This window comes from Muscardinus avellanarius, assembly GCF_963383645.1.
Source record: "Muscardinus avellanarius genome assembly, chromosome: 13".
Classification (NCBI taxonomy): Eukaryota; Metazoa; Chordata; class Mammalia; order Rodentia; family Gliridae; genus Muscardinus; species Muscardinus avellanarius.
In genome coordinates, this window is record NC_137799.1 from 30131312 (window position 1) to 30158721 (window position 27410).

Consider the following 27410-nt stretch of genomic DNA (forward strand, 5'->3'; position numbering starts at 1 on the left):
ACCATGCCCGCCCAGCTATTCTGCTCAGTTTTGACAACCAGAAATGTGTGTTAACATTGCCAACGTTCCTTGGGTAGGCAATGACACCCTTAGTTGTAAACCAATGGTTTAAAACACAAGTTACTTAAAATAAAGACATATAACCAAAAATTAGTATGTTGGAGGTTGTTTTTTGCTTTAAAATTATAAGCTATGACCACAATGATATTTACATAATACATTAAATTTACGTAAAAATGGACTCCTTAAAATGATTTAAAAGTTTGCAGTGTGCAGAAAAAAGTCTCTCAATGCAGACAGTTTTTATTACAAAAGACAAGTTCTAAACTGAACATGGTAGCGCTTGCTTGCAAACCTATGGTACTTGGGATGCTGAGATGCAGGGGTCACAGGTCCGTGGCCAGCCTCAGCAATTTTTTGAGGCCCTCCACAACTTATAAAGACCATGTTTCAAAATAAAAAAAAAAATAGGATAGAGGATGTAGCTCAGAGGTAGAATGCTCCTGGGTTCAATCCCCAGTACCACAAAAAATCCCACAAATAAACAAACAAACAAAAAATAAGTTCTATTGCTCTTTGAAGTCCAAAGAATGTAACCACTCTTAGGAAAGCACTGTATAGAATTTACATGCTAGAAAAATGAAAGACACTTTTCTAATTTCAGTTTCTAGTAATCCATTAAAAGTAAAGTCTGGACATATTTGTAATTCCCAAGAAGCTCCCATCTATACGAATTAGCCAGCTGGAGGTACACACAACTGTTAACTAGTAGTGGCATGATTTATACACATGGTAAATATTTCCTGAGTCAGTGAATCCTGGGCATCTCTGTGCACGTCTTCTGCTAGGTTGTGGAGGGCACGGAAAAGTCTGACTTTACTACACTGTAAGCTCTTTAAATGTGGGAGCTGTACTTTATATCTCTGGATTGTACTTAATGGGTATTAATTATTTTTAATAAGAAATATTTTAAATTGTATTTTTAATTAATTATGTTATCAAAGATTAAACATTTTTCTTTTTTAAATAATCAAACATCTTTGCTAGTCTCTGACTTGGTGGGAATTTGCCATAGCTAATAATTTTGTTAATTTTTTTTTTTTTTTTTTTTTTTTTTTTTTTTTGCAGTTTCAGGGATGGAACCCAGGGGCATTCTATCTCTGAGCTACACCAGCATCCCTATATTTTTATTCTTTATTGAGATTTGACAGTTGAGGCTGTCCTCGAAACGTGATCCTCCAGTCTCTGCCTCCTGAATGCTGGGATTACATGTGTGTGCCACCACACCCAGCTTTATTCTTTATGTTTTTGAAACAGGGTCTAAGTTGCTGAGGACCTCATCAAGTAGCTGAGGCTGGCCTTCAAGCCTGTGATCCTCCAGTCTCAGTCTCCCAAGTACTGGGCTTATAAGGGTGGGTCACCACACTCAGCTTCAGATTATCTACTAAGACTCAGATGCCCTTGCTGATCAATGGCGAAAGGAAGAAGGGTGGACTACAGGGTGGAGCTGGTGAACTGGGATGAGAGAGCAGAGCAAAGAGGACTGCCTGGACATGTCCGGTCTTGCCTGCCCTTTCCCACCTGTCATGGTATGGTGGGATTGAAATGAATACCTCATAGGAAGCCAAAGAGAGCTTCAGAAGGAGAGGGATTCACTTCCCCTCCCCTACAAAATATGCATTATTTGAGTTTTCAAAACTAATGACTAAATAAGGGAGGAAAGAAATCTGATCATTAGAAACTGGAGGGAGGAAAAGTGAGAGAAAAGTGGGATTCATGCCCTGCCGCACATAAAAACTCAGATGGGAGCTCTTACCAGATGGTTTCAATTTTCTCTGTAGGCCATAAGGTTAGGGAAGAGAATGAATAAGAGGGCTTCAGGGAAGAAAAGGTATGAGTCATCACTTGAGGAGTATGTACAAAAGAGACAAATGAATAAGATGAATTATTTAGAGATGAATAAAAAGAACTGATTTCATAGTGATTCTGGTTAGATTGAAGCTAAACAATCTGCCTGCTGGTAGTGGCTCACACGGATACAGTATTGAGTGAGGATAGACTGTGTCGAGAGGATGAGAAATTATTAAGTGGCAATAGAGATGAATAGGGAAATCCAGCCCATCGCTCTTTCAAAAAACATTTACGGATATCTACCATATGAGCCCCTATCTTAGGGCCTGGGTGTTCAGAGATGAATAGAGCATGGTCCCGCCCGCAGGGAATTCACACACAACTGTGAGGAGATGACAAAGAACGGAAAGAAATTTAATACTGAGTCCTTACGATATGTGGCAACTTTAATTTTTTAAAGGCTATTTTGTAAATTGTTTTCTTTTCCAGCAGCATATATTTATGCTATTCATGTCATGTATGAATTATGAACCAAAAGAGTAAAATGCACAGTTGTATACCTACCATCCAACTCACACCCTGTGGTGTGTACTTCTGTATTATCTAAATTCTGCTGCCTGCATTCAGAGCTCTTTGTAGTAAGGCAGTATCTCCACATAAGTAATCTAGTTTCCAGCTATTTCTTCCAAACTCTCTACTCTAGTCAGACATAACTTAACAGGGGCTTTGCACAAACTCTAACTCTCCAGGAAAACAACTCCTGTTTCTTGTCTAAAAGAAACAAAGATTTGAAGGAATATTTTATTTGCCTAATAAATGTATTTCTTACAAACACTCCTATAGGTAGGTCCCAGGAGCTTTCCCTTATGAAATTCTAAATGATTTCAAAAGATAACCAAAATTTATATGAATGAATGGTTGTTAAGTGCTAAAAAGTACTTGTAAATGTTGTCATGGAAACTTAAAATTTCTTGAAAAGGATTTATATTATCTTTTCATTCTGGTAAGAAACATGTTATTTTACCCTGCATTTTAAAATAAGGTTTAGAATTAGCATGTAAAAAGTTACAACTTCAAACAAAATCCTCTTTTAAAAACATTTTTAAACAATATGGTAAAATTTTAAACACATAAAATTTAGTGTCTTAACCATTTGTAAGGAGACAGTTCAGTACATTCAGTCCACTGACATTGTTGTGCAACCATCTCCACCCTCCATCTCCAGAACACTCTTCATCTTGCAAAACTGAAACCCTTTACCCATTAGACAATAGTTTCCTACCCCAAATACAATTCACAATGTAGCACATAACTAGGTTTCCTTGTTTATTAAGGTTACTTAATATTTTGTTGTATGTATATACCACATTTTCTTTAGTTATCTGTCTATGTACATTTAGGCTGCTTCTGTCTCTTGCTGTTTTGAACAATACTGCAATGAACAGGTGTGTGCAAATATTTCTTTAAGATCCTCTACTCAATTTTTTGTATATATGCCCAGAAGTGAGATTGCTGGATCATATGGTAGTTCCATTTTTAATTTTTAAAGGAAATTTCATACCGTTTTTCATAGTAACCATTCATTTTACATCTACTCCAACAGTGCACAAACATCCTAATTTCTCTATAGCCTCACTGACTTCTATTTTTAAATAGTAGATCTTCATTCTGGTCTGGATATTAACCCCTCAACAGATATGTGATTTGCAAATATTTTCTCCCATTCCATGGGTTGACTTTTAACTCATTGATTTTTACCTTTTGATGCATAAAAGTTTTTAATATTGACATAATTCTTTTTTTTTTTTTTTTGGTCAAATCCAATGCCATGTAGCTTTTCTCTATGTTTTCTTCTAAGAGTTTTATAGCTATAGTTGGTAGGTTTTTGGCTCTTTCTGGACTTTTAACTATTCTTTCTTATATATTTTTCTTAAATCTGAATATTTCTATCTTAAATCTGAATCATCTCTTAAAGATACTCCTTTCTGAAATTAACAATTGAGATCTATGTATTTGAGATCAAAAGGCCTTTGCATTTTCTAACAGAAATACAGCTGTAACACATGGTCATAGGCAACAATAAAAATTACCCTTTTTAAAAAAAAAACTCAACTTGTACTTTTAATGATGAAAAGGATACATTACAAAGACAAGGTGGAAGGCAATGCAAAAATTCTGGAATTAAATTTTATCCAGTCCGATCTTAAGTCACTTTGGAGAACAGCAAAGACTCTTGAGAAATTCAGAAATTACAACTAACGTTTTTTACTAAAATACGGTATTTAGACCCCATACCAAGAGCTCGTTAGAATGTTAGTTTTCCTACTTCCCTCTTAAAGTCACTGTCTCTTCCAGCCTCTATTACTGAGATCCTGATATTGTTGAGGCTGATAACTCTGGTATATGGTTTAGCAAGGCAAACACTGGGGCTAACGTGGGGATATAAAATGAGGTTTCCAGCAGTCATTGGCACCTCTTCTTTCAGTGCCCAGCACACACCTGGCTCTTCACGTAATACCTCGTTTATTCCTCATAACCTGGGAGGGAGCTATTATTACTTTTAACTCATATTTTTCCCAGATGGTGAAATCTCTAGGTTGAAAGAAGCTCTAGCTTTCATCTCTCATTACAAATCCGGTCAGTGATCGACTCAGACTTGGAATCCAGATTTCAGTCAACACCATGCCCTTCCCACCGTCTTACGCTGAGGGCATGGAGTGTCAGGGCAGGGGCCCAGCCAGTCCTCCTGCTGAGAGACTGGCGCCACGTGGGTGTGTGCTCAGCTATGGCCCCAGACGACTTCTCCACCAAGCCACAAGTTACACCAGGGGGAGACCTAAGTCATGTCTGTTCCAAGGAGCCAAAAGGCGCTTTGAATGTGGGCAGGCATGAGGAGTACTGCACACAAAAGACAAAGATGGAACCTCAAGGAAGTTCAAACCCACGGGCTTGAAGGGTCATCAGCACGGTCCCCCATAGAGTACAATAAAGCAAAATTCTCTGCAGAGAAGCGAGACAAGCCCTGGGGGAGCCACGGAGAGCCAATGGAGATAAAAACCTCATAAACAGAGCTAGGCTTCAGAAAACTGACTCTGCTGGTCTTCCCAGATAATTCCCATACATTTAACCTCAACGTCCCTCAAAACTATCCTTAGAAAATTAGCCATGACATGATGTTAAGTTTAAATAGCAGAACACACTGCACATGCGGCTCATACTTGTAATCCCAGTACTTTGGAAGGCTGAGATAGAAGGATTGCAAGTTCTCAGCCAGCCTCAGCAACTTAGTGAGACCCTGTTTCAAAATAAAAGAATAAAATAGAGATAGAGGTAGAATGCCTCTGGGTTTAACCCCCAGCATCAGGAAAAAAAAAAAAAAAGAAAAAAAAAGCAGATCACACAACATTACATTGATACCAACACAATGGAAAATAACTTATGGTAGAATTTTTTATTTTTACTTTATAATTTTTCTGAAGTTTTTAAATTTTCTATAACATATATTATACTGTTAAATTTTAAGTAAAAATGTGTATTGTATATGTATATATGCATATGTGTAAATATTTGTAATTAACACTTACCAAGAGGGAAAAAAACACAAATTTTACATAAAGTGGTCTAGTAATTCCCCAATACTTATTAGACTATATCAAAATCACCTAAAGCATTTATAGAAAAAAGTAATTCCATGAGCCTAAGGACCAATTCAGTCAGAATTTTTTGGGGAGGGACTCAGGAATCTAGAATTTTATAAAGATGTGAAATAATCTTCTGTGTCTGTGTGTCTGTCTCGTGTGTATGTGTGTGTGTGTGTGTGTGTGTGTGTGTGTGTGTGTGCGTGTGTGTGTTACTGGGGATTGAATCCAGGGACATCATACCTCCAAGCTACATCCCAGCCTCCCTCCCAACCCCAATTTATGGTTTTGACACAGGTTGCTAGGTGGCTGAGACTCTCGCTATGTTGCCGGGGCTTTCCTTAAACTTGTGATGCTGCCTTAGCCTCCCAAGTACTGGCATTCCAGGTGAGCACCACCATCTCCAGCTTGCTCAGGATTTTTGGAGATCGAATCTTGCTACTTTGCTCAGGCTGGTCTTGAACTCAGCTCTGGGGAGTCTCCTGCCTCAGCCTCTAAGAGTACCAGGGACTATATGTGCACACCACCATGCCTGGTGAACGTAGAGTGTTAATCAGCTCTCTAGAATGACTCTAATATTTTTAAATAAATCCAGATTTTCTTCAATTCTTGCTTTCTTTTTAAGATTTTCTTTTATCTTTTTTTTTTTTAAATTTATTTAGCGGTACTGAGGGTGGAACTCAGGGTAAGGCTTCCTCTGAGCTACACCCCCAGCCCTATTTTTTTATTCATTTGAAACAGGGTTTCACTGAGTTGCAAAGGGCCTCACTAAGTAGCTGAGGCTGTCTGCGAACCTGGATCCTCCTGTCTCAGCCCCCCAAATGCTGGGATTACAAGTGTGCACCACCATGCCCAGCTCTTTTTCAAGATTTCCTGATGACTTATTTAACACTATGACAAATTTATATTGGAGCATAAACATATGATGCTTAATAGTGAGAAGTGGTGACTAGCATACAGGTTTGCATGGCCTAAAATCTCACCATTCGTCTCTGCAAACTTCTGGACTTCGCTTAAGGTTTTCAGTTCTTGTCGTGGACACGCTGCTACACACAGTGCTACAGACTTGATCTTCCTGTTTATCAAGTCCAAATTGCATGGATCCAAAAAGAACACATACCTAAAGCATGGAGAAAAAAACTGAGATATTATTTCACAAAACACCTTCTGGTTCACTGTGTATTTGGCTAAGCCAAAATGCAAAGAAATTCTCTGCCACACTCCATCAAAATAAACAGATTACAAATCTAATCAGAAACAAACTTTTAAGAAAATAACTACTTAAAAATATAATGTTGATAGTGGGAATGGGGTGATTGAAGGACTTATTTTGTTTGTAATATATTTATACTTTTGTAATGTTCATTTATAGATTTTTATCATCAGAAATCATCTATTTTAATTTTCTTGTTTTGTCAAACTTATAACATCTCAAAATTATTGGAATATCACAATTCTGTTGTATAATATAAATTATAGCTTTTACATATACCATATACTTCAGTTGATGAATAATTATAAAAATTAATGTCTAAATTTGAATATATGAGTATTAATTAACATATATTGAATTGAATATATTGAACCAAATGAAAATGACAAAAATTCCAACATTTCAGTTATATCTAGGTGCTAGAATAAAGTAATTTTAATTTTCTTCCTTTTATGTTTCAGAAGTCCTACTTTCTAAAAAAGAATGCAAAATGCTTTGAGTTGAGATAATGGCAGTAAATACCATTTATTAAAAAGGTTCATTTACAAATAGTCAAAGTGATACCAAAATTCTAAGTTATTTTCTCTGGACCTCAGCCATTTCTATTTTTAAACAAAGAAGACTAAATTAGAAAATCATATCACAATAGATACTTTTAATATAATAAAGGAGAGAGATGATAAAGATTTCAGATGCTATCACTTGCTCGAAGGGGATGCGAGGCTTAAAACTTTCAGCTCAGAGAAGCAAAGTGAGATATTAAGAAGGAATGCTTTCATAGGAGAGAAGCGTCAAGACCTTCCAGTCCTGCGTTCAAGTCAAATGAGTCCTCGGAAAGTTCCATCAGATCACATATCTGTCAATAGCTTTCCCACAGTACAACTCAAATCTGCAACTAGAAACACAGCCCGACAGAAGGAGGAGGCCATCGCTCCTTCATCTTTTAGCTATGATCAAGTGAAGAACTAGGGAAAAGAACTAAAAAGCAAAAGACGCAAAGTCACTGCATGTGCTGAAATGGACACTATAAGAAGACACGGGATGGGGAGATGATTTAGAGAAAAAAAGAAAAGAAAGGGACCAGGGAGGCCTTTGTGGGTGGAGTAATGCTTCAGGCTTCAGCACAGCAAAGGGACCTGAAACCTAGCAGGAAATTTAAGCCACAGAACGGAGTCCCCCCACCCCAAATGAATGAATGAATACATGAATGAACAAGAGAAAGACTATTCTGTCACTTTCTCAGTGACTACAAAACCATTAATATTCTACTAAGAGAAAAGGAATACCAAGAATTTAGGTAAAATGTAGACAAAAAGATGTGGCTTGAAAGTGGGATTCATGGCTGGGGATGAGGAGGTGGTATGGGCACAGAGAGAACTGTTTCTGACAAGCTTTGACAAGCATTCCCTAACGAGTTCTCCCTTTGCATTTGATTGCCTGGGACCCTGTCCAATGGACTATATAAAATGAGATTCTGAACAGGGAAAGCCAGGTCTCTAGGAAGGTGTCATAAGATCTTTGAATAAACTACTACTGACTCCACCACCCGTGCTACCGAAAATACTATTAACCACAGCAAATAAAATAAGCACGGTAGCCAACATTTCCTGAGTGCTTACTGTGTAGCACGTACTACACTGAGCTCTTTACGTCTATGAGCTCACTGTACCCTCAGCTCAATACTGCGGTATGTTTTTGTGGGGTGTGGATCTGATTTGAGGGAGAGGAGCTGAGTCCACAGTTCTGGAATGAGCAATGCCTTCAGAGTAATTGGAAAAATCACCCAAAGGTAGGAAAACAGGCTAGGGGAAAGGAAAGAAAGTGAGAGGCTGCCCTGGCCTTGCAGCTGGGCCCAGGCTATCAAGGATGCCCGCCTAAGAACACATGAATTGTCCTATCTGCCCTGCAAGCTTCTGGCTGCTCAAAGGACAGCAAACTATAAAATAGGTGGCATACAGTTTTACAGATAAAGAAACCAGTGCTCAAAAGGATAAATCTATTCTCCAAGCCCAGAGAACTATTAAAAGAAAGAACCAGCCAGGCATGCTGGCACACACCTGTAATCCCAGTAGACCGAGACAGGAGGATTTCAGGTTTGAGGCTAGCCTCAGTAACATAGCAAGACGCTCAGCAACCTAGTGAGGCCGTGTTTCAAAACAAAAAATAAAAAAGGGTAAACTCCTCCAGCATGTTTATTTTGTACATATTCCCTTGATTTATACTAGTGACTGGGCAGCAGCCTTACACCACACTTTAGTCAGAGCAACTTGAACTTGATTTCTGGTACCCTCCTTCTCTTTTTTATTTTTGGAGACCGGGTCTCACTTGCTTTGAACTCGCCATTATCCTTTCTCGGCCTCCCAAGTGGCCAAGATAAAAGTCTTACACCTGGCTTCTGGTTCTCTCTTCCTTTCTCCCTTCCTTTCTTTCTAGAACAAGGGATCGAGCCTCGGGGCATTGTACCTTTGAGCTACATGCCTTTTTTATTTTTTGTTTTAAAACAGGGTCTCACTAGGTTGCTGAGCGTCTTGCTATGTTACTGAGGCTAGCCTTAAACCTGAAATCCTCCTGTCTCGGCTTACTGGGATTACAGGTGTGTGCCAGCATGCCTGGCTGGTTCTTTTAATAGTTCTCTGGGCTTGGAGAATAGATTTATCCTTTTGAGCATTGGTTTCCTTATCTGTAAAACTGCATGCCACCTATTTTATAGTTTGCTGTAATGCTATCAATTATATATATAAAGCACCTAACATGCAATGTAAAGTCAGTGATCTGTATCATTATCAAGACAACTGCTTTCACATCTTTTACATTTGATAGTATGGTGCTAAACTCAATGCTTGCTGACAGGGACATAAAACAGGACTAGAGTGCTGACATTTAGTTTTCATTTGGAAGAAAAAGCATAAGAGTGTTCATGACTGATAGGTCATTAGCCTTGATGAGAACCATGTATGCCTCTAGAATAGGTTAGCACCAAGAAAATAAGAGCAAGAGGGTGGAAGAGTTCTACAATGACTACACAGCACTGTAAAATTAACACTGCACCTTTGTAAGCTTATACAAATGGTTTGGGCAAGTCTATAATAAATAAAATTAAAAATAATTTAATTTTTAAATTTTAATTTTTTTTAAACTCTGTGTATGTGTGTGTGTGTGTGTGAGAGAGAGAGAGAGAGAGAGAGAGAGAGAGAGAGAGAGAGAGAGAGAGAGAGACAGACAGACAGACAGACAGACAGAGACAGGCACTAGGGACTGAATCCAGACACATTCTATCTGAGCTAAACCTCCAGCTCAACTTTATTTCTTATTTGGAAACAGGTCTTCACTAGGTTGCAGGTTACAGAGGGCCTTATTAAGTTGTCAAGGCTGGCTTCGAACCTGCAATCCTCCTTCTCAGCCTCCCAAGTACTGGGATTACAAGCGTGCACCACTGAGCCCAGCTATCATTTAATTCTTAAATTCAAATTTTTATTTATTATTTAGTAGTACTAGCTTTACACGCTCCAGCCCTATTTTACCTTATTTTATTTTTTATTTTGAAGTAGAATCTAAGTTGCGGAGGGCCTCGCTAAGTTGCTGAGGCTGAGAACTTCTGACCCTCCTGTCTTAGCCTCCCAAGTACTGGGATTACAGGCGTGTCCAGCTCTATAACTTCCTTTTAAATGGTATCTTCAGAAATGTATACTCGCAAACATACACACACACACACATTTATACTCCATGCCTTCCCTACCTCCACAGCCTAAAGAACATATTGGATTTAATTCTACACACACAGACACAAACACATGAAAAGTAACTTAGGTTCAGGTTCTGGTAGTGCTTCCTGGATGATGAGGTATTGGATACTGCCACGTTCATATTTGATCTTCATAACAACTCTGGGTCAGAAGCCATCCCCGGGGCCCAGATGACAGACTGAGGCACGAAGGATTAACTACAGGGTGCAGGTAAACTGGTTGGTGCCAAGAAACTCATACAAACCCAGTCCTTCTGATTCTGAGTCACTCTCTTTCCTTTCTGCTCTATTCTCAAAAGGCTTCCTACAAATGCCACTAATAATTTTAACTGTTCTATATTAATTTTGAACATTCTGTTTCTAGAATTCTGCAGTTGATCTAATCTGTGGCAACATGTTTATAAATAACTGTATTTTAAGTAGTTGGTATTTAAGTGAATATTTAGAATAGGGACAGTGCTCGTATCACATGCAATTTTTTGAGACAGAGTTGCCCAGGCTGGCCTCAAAGCTTGCAGTCTTCCTGTCTCAGCCTCCCAAACCACTGGCGTGTGGCCACCATGTCAAACAGATAAATTGATGATACATCAAAACTGTAGTACTTTCTTGCCTTCTGATTTGAAAATGCCTTTAGCCAGGTAAATAAATCCTGACATTAGTTTCAGTTTTCACATTAAACAAAATGAACTGAAAGCAGTAATTTTGGGTAGCTTTTCTGGGTAATGAAATAAATAACCAATTCTGTAAATATGCATGGCACTGGCAGTCTATAGTGGTTTTCCCAGATATGGGTTTTCCCTAACCATAGTTTCAGTTATCAGTGGTCCACTCAAGTTCAAAAATATTAAATGAAAAAGTCTAGAGATAGTTCCTAAATTTTAAATTAACTTTTACTATAGTATATCGTTATAACTGTTTATTATTGGTTATTATTTTCATCTCTACCTATGAATGATTTATAAGTTAAATTTTATCAGGTATTATATATGCATAGGAAAAAAAACAACACTTGGGTGTGTATATAGAGTTTGGTACTACTCATGGCTTTAGGAATCCAGCTAACATCTTGAAATATATCCCTGAAGATAAGGGGTGACTCCTGTATTACAACCAACTGAAGGCTACAAGTGAACGCTTTTCAACCACTTCACAGGGTAAGGAGCCACAAAATATTCTAGGTAGGTTTCCCAAAACTCAGTTTTTACTCCTAAGAGGCACGTGAATTTCGCGAGAGCTTCTCACGCCACGTGGATTGGCTGTGTTTGCCTCCGTGCACCATCCCTGCAAGGTAAGAGATCCAATGTTGTACATAACTCATACATTTAAGTTAAAAGCAAGGTTTTCATCGCTATCCTGAGTGATTCTTCTACTATACTTATTAATAACACAAAATTGCTTTAAGTTTCACATCCTTTAGAGGAACTGCCATGAATAAAATAACCAAAAAATGTGAAGGAAAGAAAGATAAGACGCAATAAGGGAAAAATCCTCAGACACGAAACAGCCTGGATACCTGCAGACATTGGCACACGCAGCACGCACACAGCATGATCACATTACATAGAGAAGACATTTGCAAAGGGAACTGCAAACCAGCTCCAGCAAGCTTTGAACTTAAATGCCAGATAAAAACAGAGCTGGGCGCAGAGGTGCACACCTGTGATCCCAGTACTTGGGAGGCTGAGACAGGAGGATTGCAGGTTTGAAACCAGCCTCAACAACACCTTGTTTCAAAATAAAAAATAAAAAGGGCTGGGGGTGTAGCTTGGGGTAGAATGCCGCTGAGTTCAATCCTCGGTACCAAAAAACAGTTAGATGAAAATAGAAAAAAGATGCAAAGCAGACAATAGAGAGGGCAGTAAGCCCTCTTACTAAAAGGCATGTAAATTTATTTTATCAACAGAGGTGGATTCCAGGATTATTTAAGGAAGATAAAAAGTAAATCCACTTTAATTGGAAATTGTATGATACAATAACAAATTATGTCTGAAAAGCAGGGAAAGAAGGAATATCTGAGTAAAATGTTCTGTCTACACATGAGCAAGAGAGTACAGGGCTCCAAGTCACAGAAGCCCAGGCACAGGGCAAGGCATGGGAAGGGGGTGTCTTTTACAGGTCACCAGAGCTCAAATAATAAAATCAGATAATAAAATAAGACTGAAAGATACGATGCCAAGGAATGTTGAAAGCTAGCTTAAACCTCTTTTTTGCTTTTATGTGAAAGAAGAAAGTAAAAATATTTTTTTTAAATTACCAAGATTTGAGAGTCACAGAGCATCTATGTTCTGTTCTTACAACACTTTTTCTTTTTTTCTTTTTCTTTTTGTGGTACCAGGGATTGAACCCAGGGGTGTTCTGTCTCTGAGCTACACCCCCAGCCCTATTTTGATTTGGAAACAGGATCTCGCTAAGTTGCTGCGAGTCTTGCTAAGTTGTTGAGACTGTTTTCAAACCTGTGATCCTTCTGCCTCAGCCTGCCAAGTCCTGGGATTACAGGTGTGCGCCACCATGCCTGTCTGTTTTACAACATGTTAAAGCAACAAAGGAGGGCACTGACAGGTGAATAACCTAAGGCCACTTGAACCCTGGGGATCCTATCCCAAGTGTTACCTTTTCCAATTTAAACCAGAAAGTAAGAATAAGTGTACGGAGAGTAGGTAGTAGACTGATCTTTAGCTGATTACGGCAAATCAATGGTCTCAGTCCCCAGAGTAGACAGCATTGTACTCCAAGTAAACTTGATATAGTACCGGACTCTGTGTGTGCCAACACTCACAAGATAAGGATTAAAGAGGATGATATAAATGGAAAACATTTCATTCACTCAACAAACATCACTCAGTGTTCACTCCTGGGCAGACCCTTTTGGTACAAAATCCATAAAACATAGTATTTAAATGCAAGTAACTTCTAGTCTTAGGAGAGAAAAGACAAAAACACAACCAGTCGGTTCAAAGCCACCTGACATATGGTCAGGCTGAGGCGGCAGTGGGATTGTGTGGTTCTGCACGGAGGATAAAGGGCTAGAGTAAGGAGGAAGCCGTATCTAAGCCATACTTTAATACCGAGTAGGAATTTTCCAGACAGATGGAGAAGGAAGCATTCTAGGCTGAGGAAACGGCATGCCTAAAGCACAGATGCATGAAAGGGAATATTTAAGGAACTGTGAATAATCTGATACAGTCGACCACAGAATCAGGCATCATAGAAGTACGAGTCAAGGCAAAGCCGGGACAGAAGTAGCCATCCTTAGCATCTGCAGGATCTCATAGCTCTACTCCACTGGGCCACACACACCCAGTGACCATGGCAGCGACGCCCTGGTACACCCAGCCCCTTGGGTGGAGGGCCAGAGAGGGAACGGCAGGGGCACAGCAGTCCTGCTCCAGAGATGAGCCTTTGCCATTAAACTGCCTCCCGCTGCCATGGCAACCCTCTGCGGCAAGGCTTTTTGGAGCGAGAGGTGGCGAGCAGCTACTAGGCCTGCTGGCCGCCTCCTGCCGAATTTGGCTGCTCTCCTCTCTAATCAGGGCGAAAGCACTGCGGCACTAAAGCTGGGAGCTGGTAGAAAGGGCCTCTGTTGCCTGGTGCTTTAGTGATTCCTGAAGCGTGTCTTCCCTGGAGGGGGATAAAATGCAGTCTGATCATTTTTCCAATTATTACCTTGTATCCATTTACAATTTATAGCCCCTTTCTACAGCCTGTGTTGCTGTTCGTGAATCACACCAAAAGGAAAGACAGCCTAACAGAGGCTTCTGCTATAACTAAGTATAGGTTATGGAGATCCCCACGATCCATACCCCACCCATAGTGGAGTACTTCCCAGAGGCCCCTGGCTTCTTGATGGGAGATGGGTGCCAGCAAAGCAAGCCTAGTCATGTCCCTCATCTAGGGTGGGGCCCCAGTGCTCCAAGAGCTGAGTTATGTTATAACAGGACAGAGCTATAGGGCCAGGCAGCCAGTGTTGGTGAAACCCAAACCAAGCCAACCCAACTCAATTGCACGTACTCAGCTAAAACTCTGTTGACTTTCAGCTTTCTGGATCCAAGCTAAGACACATGGTCACAATGCCCCCAGCACTGCACGACTCTGCTATGGTTTGAAGATTGGTCCTCTCCATAACTCACACTGAGATTTAATCAGCTTGTCGTAGTTAAGAGGTGGGATCTTTTAAGAGATGACTAGGTCATCTAGGGCAGAGGGTCATTGAGGCATGAGCCAAAGTCAAGAGATTTGGATTTCTATTTAGTTTAACAATGGTACGCAGGTACAATTAACAAACCATAAAGTTCACCCGTGTAAGCTATGCAACTCAGTGCTTTTTTTTTTTTTTTTCAGTACTAGGTGCATTCTACGTCTGAGCTACATGCCCTGCCCAACTTTTTAATTCTTTATTTTGAAACAGGGTCTCACTGAGTTGCAGAGGGCCTCACTAAGTAGCTGAGGCTGTCCTTGAACCACGATCCTTCTGTATCAGCCTCCCAAATGCTGGGATTACAAATGTGTGCCACTACACCTGGCTCAATTCAATGCTTTTAAGAATGTTTTATTGTGTTCATCCAGCACTGAACTCTTATTTTAGAGTGGCTTTCCTTCCTCCCTCCCTCCCTTCCTTCCATTTTCTTGTGGTACTAGGGATTGAACCCAGAGGCATTGTACCTCCAAGCTGCACCCCCAAAACATTTTCATATTTTTTGTTTTGAAGCAGGGTCTTTTGGGGTTGCTGAGAATCTTGTACATTTCTGAGGCTGACCTCAAACCTATGATTCTCCTGTCTCAGTCTCCCAAGTAGCGGAATTACAGGCACACACCACCATGCCTGGCTTAGAGTATTTTCAATACTACAAAAATTAACTATTATCTATTAGTGGTCACTCCCCATTTCCAATTATTACTTTGTATCAATTTATAATTTACAGCCCCTTTCTACAGAGTGTGCTGTGTTAGTGAATCACACCGAAAGGAAAAACAGCCTAGCAGAGGCTATATTTTCTAACCCCCAGCTCTCTACAACTATTGATCTATTTTTTTTCTATAAACTTATCTGTCCTGGAATGTTCATATGAAAGGAATTACATACCGTGTTTTTTGTAGCTAGCTTCTTTTAGTTAGCATAATGCTTTCAATGCTCATCATGTTTTAATATGTATCAGTTTTTCATCCCTTCTTATGGCTGAATAATATTTCATTATATGACTAAACCATGTTTTGTTTATTCATTCACTAGTTTAAAAACATGTATTATTTTTCATTTTGGGTTATTATGAATAATGCTGCTATCAACGTCCATTTTAGACATGTATATTTATTTCTTTTGGGTAGATACCAATGAGCAGAATTGCAAGATCATATAGTAACTCTATGTTTAATATTATGAAGACTGGCCAGACTGTTTACTGGAGAATCTATACCATTCTACATTTCCATCAGCAATGTATGAGTACCCCAATCTCTCTCCATCTTTGTCAATACGTGCAACCATCTTTTTTCATTATTGGTAGCTATTCTAGTGGATGTAAAGGGGTAGCCCACTGTGGTCTTGATTTGCATTTTCTTGGTGGCTATTATGGTTTGGATATAGTTGCAATGGCAAAAAAGAACATACAACCTAGAAAGAGAAGCCTGTGGCCAGAATAAGAAATGCTTGAATTATCTGAATTGATTTTATAGGTGGAGCAATTAAGGTTCATGGCACAGACCGCACTGCGACTGTGGACGAGTAAATCCTGAGGGCCTCCAAGGAGAAAAAAATTTAAACACTTTCCAGGGCTAGAGTAAGAATCAATGAGACAGGATGCAGGGAAGGGCCTTGAAAACAGCATACAGGTAAAGGTTAAAAAAGCTGTGTTTTTCCATCTGGACTAAAAAGAAAAGTGGCTTTGATAAGTGTCATGGTTTGAATTTAGAATGTCACCCTCACCCTCAGGGAAACCAGGCAAAATTGAAGATGGGGCTTGGTTGTGAAAGAGGGCTACCAGGGAGTGTGGTTTTATGGATTATAGAAGGTCCCTCCTCCTCTTGTTCTCTCTCTGGCGTCTGGCCTCCATGATGTGAGAGCAGAGGACTTGCTCTCTCCCTTTCTCTGCTTCCCACCACCATGCCCTGAACTTCACGGACCTGGCCTGACATGAACTGAACCTCTGAAATCTCCAGAGCTATGATCAAATAAATCTTTCTTCCTCTAAGTTGTTTGGTCATCTGTCCTAGATTACATCAGTGAGACTTTTGGCAAGATCAATAAGTTTTGGACGATGATGACAAAGAAGATGATTATAATATATATCATTTAACACTTACAGTGCCTGGCATTGTGCTAAAATGTGTCTATCATTATCATGTTTTTTTCTCCAAAACATCCTAGGAAGTGAATACTACTATATGTTGATATTACAAATGAAGCTCTTTAGGCCAAATATTACTGTTTTTTTCCTTCAGTCTAAACTACCCTTGATTATCTGTCTACTGGATCTCTCCTTAGAGCTTTATCTCCGATAATATGAAAAAAAAAATCTTAGAGAAGATACATATATATTTTTGTCTGTGGTACTGGGGATCGAACCGAGGGAGCATTCTACATCTGAGCTACATTCCCTGCTCTATTTAATCTTTCTTTTGAAACAGGGTCTTGCTTGGTTGATGAGAGTATGACTACTTGGTGAAGCTGTCCTCAAACCTGTGCTCCTCCCATCTCAGCCTCCAAAGTACTGGGATTATAGGTGTGTGCCACCATGCCTAGCTAAAAATGATTTTTCTAAAATATATTTTTTTTGGCGGTACTGGGGATGGAACCCAGAAGCATTCTACCTTTATGCTACACCCCCAGTCCTATTTTTTAGTCTTTATTTTGAAACAGCATCTCACTGAGTTGCAAAGGGCCTCACTAAGTAGTAGCTGGGGCTGTCCACAAACCTGGATCCTCCTGTTTCAGCATTCCAAATGCTGGGATTACAAGCGTGTGCCACCACGCCTGGCTTTTGATTTTTCTAAAATAAAAACAATTATAGAAAGTTTCCAAATACAGTTTTTATTATATTGCTTTTATCTTTATATCAGAGAATCAAATTTTTCTTAGTCAAACATGTCAACCTTGGTACTATTTAATTTATTGCTTTAACATCTAGTATTGTTTCGATACTACTTAATTTCTTTATTGCCTCAAAATAATTCCTTTACAGCAAAGATAAGTATAATATTTATTTCAAAATATTTAATCCATCCTGAATGAGTTTGCATGGTATAAGATTAAAATATATCTAAATGTAGCTTTCTTCATACTATCATTTGGCAACACTGATTGCTTTCACTGGTTTTTATTTTTCTTCATTTCTCAAATATTAAGCCATTATCTTTTTATTCCTTCTATTTATATTTTGGTTCCATCATGTTTAGGTCATTGTATAAATGTACTTTGAATCAAATTTTAGTCTAGAATGGCCAAACTCTTTTTGTTCCCCTCTAAAATACACAATTATTAACTGGCTAATAAAAACTATAGATGCAAAATCTTTACTCATTGAAGAACCCCTCACCTCCACATGTTTTGTTTGGCCAGTAGACTAACTGCCAACATTTAAAAATCAGAAGATTAGCCGGGCGTGGTGGCGCACGCTTGTAATCCCAGCATTTGGGAGGCTGAGACCTGGAGGATCACGGTTCGTGGACAGCCTCAGCTACTTAGTGAGGCCCTCTGCAACTCAGTGAGACCCGGTTTCAAAATAAAGAATAAAAAATAGGGCAGGGGGTATAGCTTGGAGGTCAAATACCCCTGGGTTCCATCCCCAGACCTGCAAAATAAAATAAAATAAAATAAAATAAAATAAAAACCAGAAGATCAACAGGTCTTGTGAACTCCTCCCCACCCCCACTCTTCTTCCTACTAACTACTTCCTGCTAGATTTCTGGCCGCTCTTGAAAAATCAGCACCACAGACTCCTCTGCTCACATGCCAAACCTCAGCTAAAACCAAGTAGTAGCTATCTCCTTTATAGGGGACACAAGCATATAAAATTCAAAGTGCACAGTATTTCCTGTTGTCTTATATCCAGCCCACTTATATGACTCATGGCATCTGCCTAGAGGCTTTTGGATTTTTAAGCTCTGGTGAGATCCACAGGTTTCTCTTTCTGCCTTCAAAACCAGAAAGTTCACAGCTAATATAATGTGTAACTTCAATAACCATCCTTAGCCTAAATTTCTGGTCTAATCTCTTCTATATTTCTGTTGTGTGTCCCTTGATCTTTCATTCCCATTTTATTGTCTTATAATATATGCACCTAATTTTCATCCTCTCAAATTTTTTTGAGAAAAATTTACAAAACATTTTCCCCCTGAAATAGTTGCCTGCTTTTTTTACTCTGTGGTTTATACTAGCAATCAAGTTTCATTTAACATCTTATTGGGATCTTACTTGGCACTGCTTTTATTTTGAAACAAGGATTCACTAGGTTGTTGAGAGTGTCACTAAGTTGCTGAGGCTGCCCTCAAACCTGCAACCCTATTTCAGTCTATAAATTAATTTTGTTGGCACTGTCACCTTCTATATGAAGACCATTAAAACCAGGAGTAGATTAAATTTCTATTATTTGTTTCCTTTCCTCTGCTTTCTATTAAAGTATTATAATTCTCTGTATTTAGTGCTAGATGGAGTCAGTCTGTCTGTCTGAGATCCTCCTCCTTCTTGTGAATCTTAATCTCCCAAGTATTGGGATTGCAGGCACAAGCCACCACACCTGGATCCATGTATATAACACTTTAGAAAAAGCAAAACTGTAGTAACAAAAATTAGATTCAGTTAGGTATGGTGGCATATGCTTGTAATCCCAGTATTTGGGAGGCTGAACCAGGAAGATTGCAGGTTTGTGGCCAGTCTCAGCAACTTAGCAATGCCTTCCCCAATTTAATGTGACCCTGTTTTAAAACAAAAAATAAAATAGAGCCAGGCATGGTAGTGCATGCTTGTAATTCCAGTAACTCCATTACTTGGGGGGCTGAAATAGGAGGATTGCAGGTTTGAGGGCAGCCTCAGCAACTTAGTGAGACTCTCAACAACCTAGTGAGTCCTTGTTTCAAAATAAAAATATAAAATGGGCTGGAGGTGTAGTTTGCAGGTAAAATGCCCCTGTGCTCAATCCTCTGTCCCATAATAAAATAAAATATAAAATATAAGGCTGAGGGTGTAGCTCAGAAGTAGAATATCCTTTGGTTCAATCCCCAATACCATAAAAAAAAAAAAAAATCAGATGAGAGGGTTCCTGGGAATAAGGTTTAGGGCAAGCATTAACTACAAAGGTGTACAAGGAGTTGGATGTGGTAGCCCAAGCCAGTTAATCCCAGTACTCGGGAGGCTGAGACAGGAGGATCACAGGTATGAAGCCAGCATGCCGTAATTTAGCAAGATCCTGTTTCAAAATAAAAAATGAAAAGGGTTGGGGGGTAGTTCAGAGAGTAGCCCTGGGTTCAATCCCTCGTACCACACACATACTCAAGAAAAGGCACAGAGTAATATTCTGGAAGTGAAAGAAGCGTGAATTGTGGTGAGTGTGCATGACTTGACTATTTACCAAGGATTCAAATGGTATACTTGAAGTGTGTAAATTTTATTGTAGGTACATGACCTCAGCAAAACTATAAGAATAAAATATTTAAAATTCCTTACTGAAAATATACTTTACAAAATTCAACTTAATCTAGAGTCCCAGTAACAATTTAACTTTACTCAAAAAGAGATCTGGACTTTTTGACTTTGAGAGTTAAACTCTAAACCTCAAAGGAGTGTCTTTGTTTATCTGTGGTCTTGGGTCATGGCAGACAGTTTAACAACGTGATTTAGGGTAAGAGTGGGCCATACCTGATACTATTTAGGGTAGGGGGTGACCACTCTAAAAAAAATCAACAATACCATATGTACTGAAAGTTTTGGATGATAGGTATCAGCTTGACCAGAGGGGTTGGATGGAGACTGAGTCGGCCTCAGAATGGAGTCTCCATAGAAACTCTGAAACTGCTGAGCTTCCTGGTTGGCCATACTCTGTGGACTGTTACACATCAATGCCAGGAAATGAAGTTTCTCTGAGTGCATGCCGCTTAAATCTCCAAGAGTAAGGACAATGGAAGGTCTGTCCTGGGCACCCCCCTGGTTTGCTGATTTTAATCTGTATCCTCTCCCTGCAATAAACTGTAAGCACGTGTATCACAGCTTTTCCATGACTGAACCTACGCATGATCTATCAAATCCTGGTTTTGAAACTATGTGTCGTCTATGTGTCTTCTAACTTCTCAGGTGCCCTCTCTCATACCCAGATAAACATAAATAGGCAATACACCAATGAATACAAGACTCACAGATGAAGTGGTTAATAATCACCTAAAGTATCATGCAAAGGCCATGACAGAAGACCTTACATGCAGTGGCAAAAGCTTTATGAGTCATTACAAGTACTAAGTCAACCTGGAACCAACCTTTAGAGTGAACCACTGGATCCAGCATGCCTATCAGCTGACTAACCTAACTATCCAAGTATACACACCCAGTCGGGCAACACAAAAATGCCAACTCCACCAACCTTACCTGGCTGTATATATATCCATAGAATCTAATTCTGTTAAGATGCTTTTTATTTCCTACTTAAAGTCTACAAAACATTTTGACTGCCAACTCCTGCATTTTCTAAAGTACGTAGTAGGATCTTTCTTTCAAAATGTTAGCAGTATTATCTAGAGCAAGTATTCAGATAATACAGATATTACAGATATTATCTTTGTGAGGAGATAAAATTCAACTTAAGAGCAGTGTAGTCACAAAATATGCCATATCCAAAGATGCTTCCTAAGATTTGCCTTCTGAAAATTAAGTAATCACTTCCACAACTTCTAATATTTTCTGTGAAAGAAAATGAAATAATTTTTTTTGTGTGTGATACTGGGGATGGAACCCAGGGGCATTCTACCTCCAAGCTATACCCCCAGCCCTATTTTTTATTCTTTCTTTTGAAACAGGGTCTCACGGAGTTGTAAAGGGCCTCACTAAGTAGCTGAGGCTGTCTTTGAACTGCGATCCTCCTGTCTCAGCCTCCCAGATGCTGGGATTACAAGCGTGTGCCACCACACCCGGCTAGAAGATATTTAAAATTTCACAAATAATATAGTAAGTTTGGTTTAAATATCACACACGTCACCCATTTCTGAATACCTGTAAGTTTGTGGGATGCCCAAAATGCAAGTATATGTGAGGTTATTTATTGAGAGTGCTCATTCTTATGTGAAATTACACTAAAAGAGGTGGTAAGTTAATGTTGGAATCAAAGTATTTGACAGTAGACGGGAGAGTGCTTTTCCTCAAAGCCAAGTCAAAATCCTCAAAGTCTTAGAATTCATCTCCATTTGTTTAAACTTATCCCTATAAATTCTCAAAATAGTTTCTAATAATCCTTTGAATTTCCCCTTTGTCTGTGGTGATGTCTCCTTTTTCATTTCTGATTTTAATAATTTGAGTTGATTCTCTTTCTTTTGATTAGTTTGGCCAGGGGTTTGTGAGATTTTTGTGCTCCCTCTCGGCCCCCAAAGCACACACAACTATCCATTCACCATTTTCTCTACAATCACACAATTATGTGTACCCTCATTCCAGAGACCTACTACTGACTTTCCATTGATAAAATGTAAGCCCAACCCTGACCCTCAACCTGCCTAACCAGGGCTCTATAACTGTCTAAAGTTACCCTGTCCCTGAGCCCCCAGTTACAAACTGAGAGACTCTTTCAACTCACAACCAAGTTGCTGCCCTGAAGAGAAGGGGGCAGAGAGATTCAAGAATGAGAACTTGGCCCAGTATCATTGGATGAAAGGAGCCAAGGGCCCTAGGATGCAAGTTAGGCCATAGGACATTCGGGCTGACTCTAGAAGCTGAGACAGACTCTTAGTTGACAAGCAGCAAGGAAATAAGCCCTCAGTCCTACAGCCTTATGGAACTGAACTGTCAATGCCTGAATGAGCTTGGAAGACTATTCATTCACCAGGGCTGCAAAAAGACTGCAGTGGGTGGGCTTCCACCTTAAGAAATCTGGAGCCAAGAACCTGCTATGCAGTGCTATGTACAGACTTCTTCTTCTTTTCTTCCTCTCTTCTCCTTCTCCTTCTCCTTCTCCTTCTTCTTCTTCTTTTTGCAGTACTGGGATGGAACCCAGAGGCATTCTACCTCTGAGCCACACCCCCAGCCCTAATTTTTATTCTTTATTTTGAAATAGGGTCTCACTGAATTGCAAAGGGCCTCACTAAGTAGTATCTGAGGCTGTCCTCGAACTGCCATCCTCCCGTCTCAGCCTCCCAAATGCTGGGATTACAAGCGTGCGCCACCATGTCCAGCTTACAGACTTCTGATTTGCAGAACGTCATTGTTTTAAGTCACTGAGAGTGTTTTCATTTGTTACGGCAACAATAATAAACTAATATAAAGGTGGTCCTAGTTCTACGAAATTGCTTTCTTGCTCTTTCCCCACCAGCCTGCTGTTAGGAATCCAGAAAACTGGAGTCACCCAGCACTCAACAGAACTCGTAGTGTTGTCATCATTTATCTCAGGGTTTTGTCTTTCTCACTAGAGTGTAAGCTCTTCAAGGACATAGATGAATATTGCTTTGAAAAATGTTTTCATTAATGCAAGTAATTATATTGATTGTAGAAAACTTAGAGGAAAAGAGATAAGTACAAAAGAAAATAAAAACCATCCTTAACAGTTAATCTCATTGTTCACATTTTTTCGTTCTGTACTTTTCTAAAGCACATGTACATTTTAACATATGTCAATCAAATCATGCTATCTATGGTGCTTGACAACTTAGATTTCCTTAATAAGGTGTGTGGCTGTTCTATGCTAATGGACATACAACATCATTGCTGGTGACTCCACAGTGCCTCAGATTGGTCCTATAACCCTCTTGGAAGTCCTTATGCCCCTCTTTCATAACACGTCCTTCATCTGTGATAACTTGTGGTTGTATGTTTATTTTATAAAGTTAAAAAATAATAACTAGAATTTTCAAAAATGGTGAAGATAATTCTTCAGTAAAGAGCAATTCAAATCAAATCAGGAGTAAGAGAAATAAGTCCTAGTCACATAAACATGAAGAACTGCACTTAACTAATAAATGACTCTTACAGCAAGAATTTTAACAAAATTTATCTATATTTTTCTAGTATTTTTTTTCTTTTTCAAACAGAGTCAGGTATGTATAATCAACAAGATTTGATAACTCTTAAGTCTCCAAAAGAAGCATGTTTTACACATTGACAAATAAAATTATTTTACTAAAATAGGTGGTTATATGACATAGTATATAGTCCCAGAAAGCTTGGCCATCATTTGAAAAGTAAACACATTCTTGTTAGTACAGTATCACTACCAACCTCCTAAATAATCTATATTTACATAAGTTAGTAAGCTAATTAGAAATCCTGGAGAAGACTGAACTAGACACACTAGACCTATAGGACTCTGAGGTTAAAAGGTGATCATGACCACAAAGGTCCTATTCATTCATTCATTCATTCATTCATTCATTCGCAGTACTGGGGATGGAACCCAGGGGCATTCCACTTTCGAGCTACACCCTCAGCCCTATTTTTTATTCTTTATTTTGAAACAAGGTCTCACTAAGTTACAGAGGGCCTCAAGAAGTGGCTGAGGCTGGCTGTGAACCTGGATCCTCCTGTCTCAGCCTCCCAAATGCTGGGATTGCAAGCGTGTACCATCACGCCCGGTTCAAAGGTCCTATTCTGTATCCAGGAAAAGATGATAAAAATAAAGAGTTTTCTTAAAATAACATACTGCTCACAAATCAGTTATCTTACTAAGTTTCTTATCTTACTAAGAAACTATTAGTTTTAAGCTAGGTATTTTTCAGCATTTTTTTTTTCTTTTTTAGGGGAGTGCTAAGGATTGAACCCAGGGGCATACTACCTCTGAGCCATACACCCAGCCCTATTTTATTTTTTGAAACAGGGTCTCACTAAGTTGCTGAGTCTGGGCTTGAATATGTACCGCCACCACCACCACCATCACCACCCCAAACAGCATTCAGCAAATATTTAAAATATACAAATAGTAAAAAAATGAATAAGAAATAAGCAATTCATCATCACAGCTCATATTCTTTGTGTGACAGAGATAGCAACAGAGAAGACTGCCTTTAAATTATTCAAAACCTTCATAGACAACATAGGTGCAGTGCTTCCTTTCAAAGTTTTTTTTTTTAGCTTTAATCTTATTAATTTATATAACCTGCCTCTTCTCTAATGTTTCCCTAAGTTTCTTTTTCCTTTAACTGTAGGAAGAAAGGGATCCCCAAGGTGAAAAAAGCAGAAAACCAGAAATATTGTGTAGCTCACCAGAGACGGGGCAGAATTTAACACAAAGGGCACCAGACTGAGCGAGAGGCAGGCTGCCAGCTGCTCTGACAGTGACCCTCCAGGGCCCTGGGATCGGCATCTGTGGATTCAACCAAGTGCAGACTGAAAATATTAGAAAAATAGCTGCATCTGTACTAAATACATACAGACCCTTTTCCTTGTCATTATTCCCTAGACAATATAGCATATCTGCTATTTATACAATATTATAAATTATAAATAATATAGAATATGTGTGTGGATTATATGCAGATATTATGTCATATATAGGAAGGACTTGCGCATCCATGGATGATTTTGTGTGTGTGTGTGTGTGTGTGTGTGTGTGTGTGTGTGTGAGAGAGAGAGAGAGAGAGAGAGAGAGAGAGGGAGGTTGAGTCACTCATGCTTTCGAGACCCCCATTTTTTTTACTCATAAGATGTAGGGGGGCTCAATGACCTCAAGAGCCTTTCAGCACAGAAATGCTAAGCTGTGAGCTTACAATGAGAGTGAGAACAACTAAAAGGAGTAAAATGCACATTTTGACTCTGTTTTTACTTGCTATCCTGCTGAAGATTATGCAGGGAATTGAAAAAGGTGTCAAATAAAATGTTCCTTCTATAGACTGCACTCAGACATGGATGCCATCCCTCTCCTCAGACCTCCAGTTCCTTTACATCCTGTTAACACGGATTACCTGCAATAGGAGAGGCACTTTAAGGCTCGTAGATTTTGTCAGTATTGGGACTTGAAATGGTTTCCTTAGAGGAAAGACGAAAAGATAAAGAAAACACAACTGGACTTGTGAAAAGGAAATCTTTAGAAGCTGTAGGCAAAGCTCAATATTGATTTTTGGTCATGAAACAAAACTTATTGATAAGTAAAACACACTGGGAAAACTTCTTAGACTAACAAAGAAAGTGGATACCGAACTCTGTGTTGGGACTGTGTGCGGGATAGAAGACAGAGTTCCAATAATAATATAATGCCTAAATCAAATTAAAAGCAGTTCCCTACCCACACCCAGCTTCACAGTGACCTCTGTCCACTGAGAGCCATAGGTCTTCCGGGGCACCGAGGCCATGGGAGGTCACACCTCCACCCCATCCCAATCCTCTCCTGCTATGATAGGGCCTTCACCAGGAGCGGAGCTAACAGAGCTTCCTGATCTTGGACTATGAACCTCTCAAACTGTGAGCTAAATGAATCGTTTTTCTTCAAAAAAAAAAAAAAAGTAATAACAAGAAGCTGGGTGTGGTGGTGCACGCTTGTAATACTAATACTTGGGAGGCTGAGACAGGAGGATCACAAGTTCCTGGCCAGCCTCAGCTACTTAGGCCCCCCACAACTTAGCGAGACCTTGTTTCAAAAATAAAGAAAAACAGGGCCGAGGGTATAGCTTGGAAGTAGAATGCTCCTGGGTTCCACCTCCAGTACCACACGTACAAAAACGAGTAATAACAAGAATAATTTTCTGTCTAAAAACTGTCATGCACTCTAATCCTGCATACACACTGTAGACCTGAAAATATATAGACTATCTCGACTGTGGCAGAAGAGATATATTTTTGTAATTGCCAGAGTTCAAATTGTATTAAAGGCTGCATATTAGATAATCTAAAGATTCTTTTAATCTCTGGCACTCTTTGGTTCTAAAATAAATGAGCCTTTCTGAGTCAATCCAGCCTTAGAACCTTATCAGCAGCATTGTTTCTATGCAGAAAAGTTTCTTTCTTTCTTTCTTTCTTTCTTTCTTTCTTTCTTTCTTTCTTTCTTTCTTTCTTTCTTTTTCTCTCTCTGAACTGGGGATTAAACCCAAGGGCATTCTACCTCCCAGCCCTATTTTTTAAATTCTTTATTCCAAAACAGAGTCTCACTAAAATGCAGAGGTCCTCACTATGTAGCTGAGGCTGGCCACAAACCTGTGGTACTCCTGTCTCAGCCTCCCAAGTACTGGGATTACAAGCATGTGCCACCACACCCGGCTTAGAAAAGTTTTAAATATCTCAAGCAAGTGACTTAAAAAATCAGTGTACTCTAAGCCAGGTGTGGTGGCACATGCTTGTAATCCCCGTGCTTGGGAGGTGGAGACAGGAGGATCACACAGGCTCAAAGCCAGCCGTACTGGCTTAAGAGAACCTGTTTCCAAATAGGTCTGGGAATGTAGCCCAGAGATAGAAGGGTTTTCAGGAACCCCAGTACCATAAAAAAAAAAAAAAAATCAGACTACTCTATTTGAATTTTTAGGATTTCATGTCTCATAAAATATTGTCTGCCACTTTCTTATATGTCCTTATTACTGTAGTAAATGTATTATCAGATCAAAAATATTACTTGGAGAAAAAGTACCCATTATAACTGGAATGATAAGGAAACATAATATTAGTCATCCTAGTACATGGGAGGCTGAGACAGGATAGCAGGTTTGTGGGCAGCTTCAGCAACTAAGCAAGGCCCTCCGCAACTTAGACCCTGTTTCCAAACAAAAAATAAAAAGGGCTGGAGGTGAACCTCAGAGGTAAACTGTCCCTGGGTTCAACCCCCAATACCAAAAGAAAGAAAAAAGAATAAATGAATGAATGAGT

General features: G+C 39.3%; 1 protein-coding gene across 1 annotated transcript in view; it reads right to left on the reverse strand.

Moving 5' to 3' along the window:
- Positions 1-27410, reverse strand: part of SLC44A1 (solute carrier family 44 member 1) — a gene marked incomplete at both ends in the record, with an annotated part of 155343 nt that overhangs the window by 50155 nt on the left and 77778 nt on the right. The window contains one exon of the mRNA XM_080709369.1: positions 6473-6609. Within this exon, the coding sequence (XP_080565495.1) occupies positions 6473-6609 (137 nt within the window). The remainder of the gene's footprint in view (positions 1-6472; positions 6610-27410) is intronic.